The following is a 9,320-nucleotide window of genomic DNA, read 5'->3' as shown; positions in this document are numbered from 1 at the left end:
GAAATCCCCTATAAGGCAACCAATTACCTAATTAATAGCAAAAGGATTCTAGAAAAAGAGAAAATGCCCAAGGTTATCTCTCGAAGTATCGTGGTCACAGACACCAAAGATAAGGAAGAGTACAAGGGAGACGCTCCACTATATGTCTACAACTGTGTGTGTGGACACCTAGCATTGATTATAGGTAAGAAACAGGCTTTTGTTTTGGTGTGCTCTTTTTAGAATGTAGCCACTATTCCTGATTATCTTGTGCAGACTCCACGCTAGACAAGCTTCCACTGAGGAAGAAGGATGGTGCTAGAGTTGTCGATGTCAGTAAGAATGCCAACCGAGTCTACTGCACTCCTTCGGGTGTCACATACTTGAAAAGGTTCGGATACATGATTATGGGATTATGTAATTAACATTTTCTTCACCTCAGGGAGGGTGGTATTGAGCGGCAATATCGGCATAAATGCAAGAAGTAAGTACTTGTCAATGATTCATATTGGATCTACGTTGTGCATACCATAACATGCAATAAGACTCGCTGTGTGTTCAATCTAACACTTATCTTCTAAATCCTGTCTGGCCTCCAGGTGTAGTCTACAGCTCTACTATCGCCATGTGAACACTGATGAGAAGGTGACATTCATTTTCCCTGATGTGCTGGTGCAATCTGGTGAGAAACCAATCACCGCAGAGAAACCAAAGGAGTTGGATGCGGCAGCCATCCTTAGGAAGAAGGTAACGTATATGCACAGGGAGAATGAGTGGGCGTCCCCTAGTGACAATACCTCCAATAGTAGGCCTTGCCCTCAGAGTACCTTGTTCAGTACACTAATACAAATTACTGGAGCATTCTTGTGTATCGAACATGTACGAATGGCCAGCACTCTTGTACTGTGTAGGGGCAACATAACTGCTAGAGTTTTCGAAGTGATGGCTCTTTTCAATCCTCAGTAAATTATGATTATAGTAGTGCATGAGATTGTGCATGATTTACATGTATATAATGGAGGGTGTCCTTCATAATGCACAAGACATAGATGTGACTATGCATGGCTAGTTCTGTTTTACCTGTGAGATTGAGGATTCATAATTCAACACACAAACTCGCCAGTTTTTTATGTAGTAAACTAGATCTAAGTGGTGTTTTTATTTGTGTCTAGCAACCACATACCCTGCGCATATATACCCACTGTACAGTATTAAGTTTCTCTCCCTCACTGTACAGCGTGTGATGATGACAAGACACACTCACGATGCGGGCAAGTACAGCACTGTCACTGTGTCCACTGTGGACGAAGAGGAGGATGAAATTGAGGCGGTAAGTGGTGCTGCCTGTAGCCTCCTTAGCGATTGCACAACATCAGGGAGTATGGCATACAATGGCATATGTTCCGCAGTATGCCTATTGATGTATACTCTAGGATACGCATGGGGTGAGCCTGGGTAGACCTAGAGTATGCATAGATTGGGCCTAGGGTAGACCATAGATAGAGTAGAGAGGGATTGGAAACGGAAGTGATTCACGTGATGTTTTACAATGAAGTCTACGTAGTGGCTCTGGGACCATCCGTGTATCTCTTCATAACTCCCGCAAAAGCCCGGGAAACTTATTGTGTCCAAAGCATACATCTCAGAGCTACCCCCATTACTGAATCACATGCCCCCTGATAGTAGGTATCAATTGGGAACGAAGAAAATATAATCTCGATTGTCGTGAAGTAGCTAGAGGTACACAGAGCGCTTTTTCATGCTTGTGTTCCTATAGTACCTTTGATATAGCTAAGACTGTGTAACTAAATAGTGTCCTGTGTCCCAAATGGCCTCAAGTATTAGAGAAAGTTGATGTTTAGCAGCAGAACTGCTCGTGGACTTCTTACAGAGAGCAAAACAATTCTCATGAATTATTCATGTTTAGCCCTCGATTAAAACCGCGGAGATACACGGATGGTACTTCGAGGGTACTTCCGTTTCCAATCCCTCTCTACTCTATCTATGGGTAGATCTAGAGTATGCATAGATTGGGCCTAGGGTAGACCTAGAGTATGCATAGATTAGGCCCACTTGTTGAGTGCCTTTAGTTAGGGTAGGCCTAGAATCCTCATCAAGTGGATAGCATCAATTTTTCCCACGTGTTCCTCATACGTGGGCCCAAAAACTATCTCCTTTTAAGTAACCCTTCTAGTATGTATCTTATACATTAGTGCTGGCAATCAAACAGCTCAAATTTATAACGGCGCATAGGCGGTACCCTTAGCAGTGAGACATAATAGGGACTTAGATTGAAGCTGTGTGTATTGCATCTTCTAATAGTGTGTCCAGTACACCTGTAGTCTGAGCACACCCATACACAATCATAGGTAGCTTCACTAGGTATACATGTGAGTGCTCATAGCATTGAGTCTTTACTCAAGTACAAGTATGTGGATCTCCAATGCTTCGTGTACATAGCTACATGTACGTATAGTCAATTGATGGTATTGCATTCACACACTTGCAGCGTGAAATTGCTAGCTCGTATGAAAGCAATGCCGGGCTGGTGCATAAGCAAGTCCTGTTCACTGACGAAGGAAGAAAGAGATATGCAGAGCAGGTACAATCTCAACGTATAAGTATAATTACAATTAATGTGTGAAGTGAAATTATCGGGAGGGACCCTGCAATTAGTAACCACCTTTATCCTAATCGTACATGAAATCCGTTCCTAGCACTTGAGGCAGTTTACAGTGTAAGTGTACAGCTACATTTTCAGTCCAAATATATATATATGAATTGAATTAATGGACTGTGTTTCTTTTGCAGAGAGCAATTGAGCAGCATATTCGGTCAAAGAAGCAGAAAGGAACTCTCATTGATAAAATCACATAGAACAAAGAACAAATTTAATATAATTATACTACCTTCAATTTGTGTACTCATAATTATGACTCTCACTTATAATAATCATGTATTAATTTTAGCCAAAAAGTAAGTTTTGGACGGAGAGTAGTCTGAATTGAGTTGTGATACCATGGTAACACCTTGCTTATTGGACTCCATTGCTGGCCATGTGCCCTTTCAACCATGAGGTCACAGCAGACATCACCTGAAGGAATTCACCCACAGGGTCTTCTGTCAGACCTTATAGGTCTTGCTATGCTCAAGCACTGTTTCTGATGGCACACCCCCTAGTTACTGGGGCACCCTGCTAGGGTAGTTAGGGCCCTTGTCTCAGACCTTCCCAAGGGTGGGTTACTGGGGTAACCCCCTATGTGCACCCCTAAAGCAAGCTTCCATCCAAAACTCTGACAACCTGTACGACAGCTCGGGTATTTATAGGTCTCATATTGTGTTGGATAATTTTTATGGTTGTCTGCAGAATGTTGATAAACCGCAAAGCTCGTGCTTCCTGTTACGAATCATAATTATTATGTAAAAATTTATACTTGCCCTCGAGATATTACGTCTGGCCCCCAGACTAAATCATGCATGCATGTGTACAAAATTACGCTTTTCGGGTAAAATAATTACATCTATATAGCATTGGCAAGGAAGGGGTGCATACAAATTAAAAATAATGAAGTGAAGAATAGTAAGTAATGCATGTGAGTCAGTGTCTCCAACTAAATATTCAATCTAACCCGACATAATATTTCCCCTTCATCAACGATTCTGACGGTGGCTCTGAGGTCACCACGATCGACCTGCTCCACTACTCGACTGCGAGCCAGCACTCCTGTCCTAGTCTTGGGTAGCTCAAACCACACCTGCAAATCAGTAATAAATCCAGCTAATTTTCCATCCTTGGATATTCATTATTATATCAGACATTTCAACGCAATGTATGAATATGCCTTTTTATCATAACACAACCAACAGTCTTAGGCACGTACTTCATCACAGATGTACATGAATGATCGATTTACCTGCACTAGTGGCCGCAAAGTCTTCCCCACTGTAGACAGCCGTATATTCCTAATAGTGGCTTCGGAGACGTCCAGCTGAGTCGCTATGAGTCGTTGCATTGTGCTTTGTAGGTCACTCTCAGACTGTAGTCCCGATACATTGCTGGCATAAATGTCTACAGGTAGCTCAGTTTGAAGAATTGTCTCGAACAGTGTGGGGGGCACAGATGGGTCAGCTGCATGTCAGAGATATAATTGAGCTATAATACAACATCATCCTCAGTAATTAAAATGTTACACTTCTTGCGATTGGTTAAGGTTAGGATGTATATCTTGATTCACCTAGGCCTGTCCTACTTAATATGGAAATGTCAAGTGTCCGTATACTATATGCTCACCGCACGTGAAGGCCAGTGGATCTGATTGGCTGATGTAAGAGAGTGAGGAGGGTAGTTGATGAGAGAAGAGACACACCAGCTCTCCAACACAGTCGCTGTCAAGGAGACAACCCTGAGTGGGTGTATAGGTGGGTATTTAGAAGGGAGGGGGGTTATGGTAAGCACATATACAAGGCTAACTGGGTTGAATGTGTGTGTGTGTGTATAAACTATATAGTGTGTGTGTGTGCATGTGTGTGTGTGTGCATGCGTGTGTGTGTGTGTGTGTGTGTGTGTGTGTGTGTGTGTGTGTGTGTGTGTGTGCGTGCGTGTGTGTGTGCGTGCGTATGTGCGTGTGTGCGTGTGTGCGTGTGTGTAGAGTGATAGCTATAGTAAGTCAGTGTACATTACCTGCTTGTTATGGCAAATTAGCCATGGGCAAAACAACATACACCATGCACAGTACAAGTCATTACTGTACTTCTTCTATGCATAACATTTTTGTTTGGAACCCACAATTGGGATACATGGTCAAGTGGACCGCAATGTGTGTTCTAGATGTTGTGTCCATCTATAATTTATATTCGAAGTAATGGGATGGGACGTGAATAATATCAGACTGATAAGTGGTCATATGCTTCTATATTGCACAGCACATACATCATCGAACTTACTTGACTAATGTTGCAGGGTTCACAGAACTCCCCTCCACAGTCCACATCAGTCTCGTGATCACTAGAGAGATGACCATCAAAACAAGTGTGCTCTGAAAAAAGAGAGATGCTTTGTATCAAGAGTGCATCCTGATTATGTATAATTATAAGAATGACCAGGTCGAGGAAGCACATAATAAAATTCAGTAACTTAATTGTGTTTATAATAACGGTTGTTAAGTATCGATATCGCCATACCTAGTACAGTGATCTCTCCCTCACTGCTCATGTCTGCACCATTCTCAATGGAGCACTGATAGACACCAGAGTCAGAGAGCTCCAGGCTCTCAAAGAACAATGAAGCACTGTACGTGTTTTCAAGATGCACTCGACTTGATAAATTAAATAGTACAGTATCCTTCATCCACACCACTTCAGGGAAAGGAGCACCGTCAATAATGCAACTAATTGTCAGAGTCAGGTTGGAGAATATGGTCTCGTTTTGAGGTGATTGGGTAATGACTGATGCATCTGAGAGAATATAAGTGGAACATCGAAACTGGTCAACAATCAATAAGCATTATTATTGTACTGTTCTAGAAATAACGGTAATTAACTATAAATTTGCAAGCAGGCATTTAGTAAAAACCAACAGAGCCAGTTCTTATACTTACAGCAAGTGAACTCAGTAGAAGCGACAGCACTGATGGGCTGGTTACGATGAGCAGGTGGCCAGAGGCATACTGTGTTGGTGTCATCAACCAGTATGTTGTTACCAGTCAGGTAAGTACTGAACCAGGCTAGATTGCAATCACATGACCAGGGATTATTCAAAAGGTCCCTACGAACGTAAGATACAGTGATCATACAAACATATATTTGTATAGAGAAATACGTTGTGTGCATTGCTTACACTTGTGCAGTTAGTGGATCCAGAGGATCAAATAGTCCATCAGGGAGAGTTTGAAGAGGAGTGTTAGTCAGAGATCTGTAATAGTTAATGATTTAATGCATGTAGATAAAATTAAGTAGATGACTTACAGCATTTGTAACTGAGAAATGAATGTGAGAAGGTCAGGTGGCAGTTCTGTGAAGGGATTTTCATCCAGGAAGCTGAAACGTAATTTATATTGACATCAGCGAACGGCATCAGCAAAAGACTTACAGGTTTTCCAGTGTAGCTGCTGCTCCATTAAATGTTGTAGCATTGAGAGTGGTGAGCGGTGTGCGTCGAATGTACCTGTGGATAATGTTAATTCATGAAATGCTTAGTTACCTCTATTTTTATACGCCATACTTAAAGTGATCAAAGAGTAACGTACAAGTTCTCCAATGATGTGAGGTCAGTAAACGCATCATCACGAAGACTCACAAAGGGATTACCATCCAGCGTACTGCAGAGTTACATTGTCGTCATATGCATGTGTACAATGGTAAAGGATCACTATTGACCAAACCACAAAACTATACAGGTAATGCTTTAGCTTTTTCACGTACAGGCTAGTAAGTTGTGGTATATCCAGAATAGGAACATCAGGCAGTAGGTTATCACTGAGATCCAGGGTAACCAGGTCTGGGTAGGCCGTGAAGTTATCAGGGGGCAGGGAGGAGATCGCATTTCCACTCATTATCCTGCAAACACAATGAGAGATTACTAAGAGGTGTTTTTAACTTACAAAATTCTAGTGTTGGGAGGACCACCGTCAGGGATACTGGTGAACTGGAAGCCAATGCCAGCGATTTCTGGTCGGCAGTCCACTGTGCGTGTGAGGCCCGTACATGCACACACATCAGGACATTGTGCCTCCAGTGATCTTAGCAAGGACAGTAGCAAAACTAGTCCCAGTAGAGCCTGCATCTTGACTGCTAGCTGCTCCGTTTGTTTTTGTTTTTGTGTATCTGGGGGGCGGGGCTCGTTATCACATTGTGCTCAGCCTCCCACCATTTATGCTCCCACAAAGATGTATAGCCTCGATTCCAGGCCGCGAAGAGAAAGGCCGGCCTGGAATCGAGGCTAAAAGATTTTATCGCCGCAAGCATCTCATCATCAAACATCACGATCATTTACAAATATTAATTAGCAGTTATCATGAACATGTATGTAAATGTTGTGCACACATACATAGTGGTATAATTATAAGTAATCAATATACAGTTTCAGTAAGTCTGTGCAGTCTTTCTCGCTAGATATCTTTCTTTGGCAGAAGCTGCTCTTTGTTTCAGTTCTTCTCGTTTCTTGTCTCCATCTTGTGATGCATCCCCTGCCGCCTCGGACAAACGTCTTTTCGTTGGTGGAGCTTGAGCATCCCCACCATCGCTATCTTTTCTTTCCCTTTTCTTCTCACAGTCGCTCAATCGGTACACATCAATGTTGTGCAGCTGAGGGAGAAGGTCTTGAACCCACTGGTAGCGTATCGGGCAAATTGTTCTCATGTATGTCTTTGTGGTCTCCACAAGTTCGAAATAGACAATCCAGTCAAGTGATTCTTCTGAGCCAAACAGGGAGGAGCCAGGGTGGATGTAAGCAGAGGTGCAATGTCCATCCATGGTTCGAAAGCTTCGTCGATTGCCGGACACACGAGCTGTATTGCAGAAGAGGCCGTAGCACAAGGCTTGTCTCGCTCTCTGTCCTAAAGGTATGGTGAGATCTTTGTCGATGTTCACTTTTTGCCTGGTTAGAATGGAATCGAGCTGGTCACAAATACTCCGTGCGGTTTTAATTCCTCTCATGTGAACGCAGTGTTCCTTGCACCATTCTCGAAGATTACCACTGTCAGTTGCCATCTTGTAGATTGCCAAAAGTGTTGCAAAGTCGCTCGTTCCCCCAGCAGCCTCTGCCAGCTCTTTATGAACTTTCATTGCACGCTCAGCCTCTTTCTTGTTTGAAGGTCGAACGAAGATACTCTCAACTGACAGCATGGACACAATTGGAAGTATTGCATCTTCACAAGCGAGTTGCTTTGATCGAATTAGCGCTCGTGCTAAACTGGGCTGGAGTGGGAATTCTACTAGTCTATGTCCTAACTCAGTAACAACACCATTCTCATCGATAGCTTGAAAGTAGTAGAGTTGACGTAAGGCTTCCAGTAACATCTTCTCCTCTGGTGGATCAAGGTAACTGAACTCAACGACATTCGGTATGCCCATACACTTTAGGTCCAACACAACACTCGTGAGACTCGATCGCTGTATCTCAGGGACAGTTGTCTCCTCCAAACTATCGTAAAACTTGCGACTGAAGAGGCGATAACAATGCCCCGGTTTAGTTCTCCCAGCTCGACCACATCGCTGGATGGCCTCAGATTTGGCTACCGGCACTATATCTAGACTGTCCAGTCCAGTACGGGGGTTATACGCAAGCTGTTTCACAAATCCAGAATCGACAACATACACAACTCCGTCAATCGTCAATGAGGTAGCTGCAATGTTAGTGGCAACTATGACTCTCCGAATCCCAGGTTCGACACGCTTGAACACTCTCTGCTGTTGTTCACTGGGAAGAGCACCATACAGAGGCAATATCAGTACACCCCTCACATCCTTGCACTCAACATCATGATTGTAGTCAACAGCCTCAGCAGCTTTGAACAGCCGATTACAAATGTTCTCGATCTCCGATTGTCCAGTCAGAAACACGAGGATGTCTCCTTCAGGCTGCTCCAGGTGGATACTCATCACAGTACGTGTCATTTGAGACAGGTAGGTGAGTCTCTTGGTGTCAAAACTATCATCAGAGCAGCAATAGCGAACGTCAACAGGGAACACTCTCCCAGGGATTGTAAAAACTGGGCAGGAATCAAAAAACTGAGAAAACTTGGTCACATCGAGGGTAGCAGACATGACGACCACCTTGAGAGCATCCTTCCTCTTCTTCATCTCAGAGAATGGCATTTGTAACAGTTTCTTGACTAAACCAAACAGAATGTCCGTCGCTAAGCTTCGCTCGTGAGCTTCATCCAAGACAACCACACTGTACAGCGACAACTCCTGATCATCCAGAAACTCTCGGAGCAAACAACCATCCGTCATGTATTTGATTATCGTTCTAGACGAGTCAGTCATGTCATCGAATCGAACCTTGTAGCCTACAGACATTCCAACTCGAGATCCTACTTCCTCTGCAACACGATGAGCAACAGAAATAGCGGCCACACGTCTTGGTTGTGTCACCCCGATTATGCCATGTCGAGCCAAACCAGCCTCTTTCAAATACTGTGGAAGTTGTGTTGTTTTACCACAGCCTGTTTCCCCTGTAATCACCACACATTGACTCTTCTCCACCGCCTTGATGAGTTCATCACGGTAGTCTTGGATGGGTAGCTTTCTTGATGACAAGTGATCCTTAATCTTGGTAGCCATCTTTGTAATAATCGTCTCGAGGTAATTATAGCCTCCAATGGGGCGTGGCTGGACTTGAT

General features: G+C 43.4%; 3 protein-coding genes across 3 annotated transcripts; 1 reads left to right on the top strand and 2 right to left on the bottom strand.

Moving 5' to 3' along the window:
- Nucleotides 1-6: 6 nt before the first annotated feature.
- Nucleotides 7-3,049, top strand: LOC135342215 (STING ER exit protein-like). Its single transcript, XM_064538910.1, has 7 exons — nt 7-184; nt 256-370; nt 422-463; nt 579-726; nt 1,217-1,309; nt 2,489-2,581; nt 2,791-3,049. The coding sequence occupies exons 1-7, from the start codon at nt 64-66 to the stop codon at nt 2,854-2,856; spliced, it is 678 nt and encodes a 225-aa protein (XP_064394980.1). The 5' UTR covers nt 7-63; the 3' UTR covers nt 2,857-3,049.
- Nucleotides 3,050-3,510: 461 nt separating this feature from the next.
- On the bottom strand, nt 3,511-6,806 carry LOC135342187 (leucine-rich repeat-containing protein 24-like). Its single transcript, XM_064538869.1, has 12 exons — nt 6,579-6,806; nt 6,400-6,534; nt 6,225-6,296; nt 6,068-6,142; nt 5,944-6,015; nt 5,816-5,890; nt 5,577-5,743; nt 5,161-5,433; nt 4,924-5,015; nt 4,271-4,382; nt 3,894-4,108; nt 3,511-3,734 (listed from the first exon to the last, which is right to left on the bottom strand). Exons 1-12 carry the CDS (start codon nt 6,758-6,760, stop codon nt 3,591-3,593), a joined length of 1,614 nt encoding a protein of 537 aa, XP_064394939.1. The 5' UTR covers nt 6,761-6,806; the 3' UTR covers nt 3,511-3,590.
- Nucleotides 6,807-6,979: 173 nt separating this feature from the next.
- LOC135342176 (probable ATP-dependent RNA helicase DHX40) lies at nt 6,980-9,305 on the bottom strand. The gene has a single exon (XM_064538853.1). It carries the CDS (start codon nt 9,259-9,261, stop codon nt 7,060-7,062), a length of 2,202 nt encoding a protein of 733 aa, XP_064394923.1. The 5' UTR covers nt 9,262-9,305; the 3' UTR covers nt 6,980-7,059.
- Between the last annotated feature and the right edge of the window lie 15 nt (nt 9,306-9,320).

This window comes from Halichondria panicea, chromosome 10 (genome assembly GCF_963675165.1).
Source record: "Halichondria panicea chromosome 10, odHalPani1.1, whole genome shotgun sequence".
Classification (NCBI taxonomy): domain Eukaryota; kingdom Metazoa; phylum Porifera; class Demospongiae; order Suberitida; family Halichondriidae; genus Halichondria; species Halichondria panicea.
The sequence above is the reverse complement of the archived record's forward strand: the minus strand, read 5'-3'. Positions and strand labels throughout refer to the sequence as shown.

Coding starts and splice junctions, on each gene's coding strand:
- LOC135342215 (XM_064538910.1), top strand. CDS start 64: ATGCCCAAGGTTATCTCTCGAAGTATCGTGGTCACAGACACCAAAGAT. Junction 727..1,216: donor CAGCCATCCTTAGGAAGAAG/GTAACGTATATG, acceptor CTCACTGTACAG/CGTGTGATGATGACAAGACA. Junction 1,310..2,488: donor AGGAGGATGAAATTGAGGCG/GTAAGTGGTGCT, acceptor ACACACTTGCAG/CGTGAAATTGCTAGCTCGTA.
- LOC135342176 (XM_064538853.1), bottom strand. CDS start 9,261: ATGGCTACCAAGATTAAGGATCACTTGTCATCAAGAAAGCTACCCATC.
- LOC135342187 (XM_064538869.1), bottom strand. CDS start 6,760: ATGCAGGCTCTACTGGGACTAGTTTTGCTACTGTCCTTGCTAAGATCA. Junction 6,535..6,578: donor CCTCCCAACACTAGAATTTT/GTAAGTTAAAAA, acceptor TTGTGTTTGCAG/GATAATGAGTGGAAATGCGA. Junction 5,744..5,815: donor GATCCACTAACTGCACAAGT/GTAAGCAATGCA, acceptor TTACGTTCGTAG/GGACCTTTTGAATAATCCCT.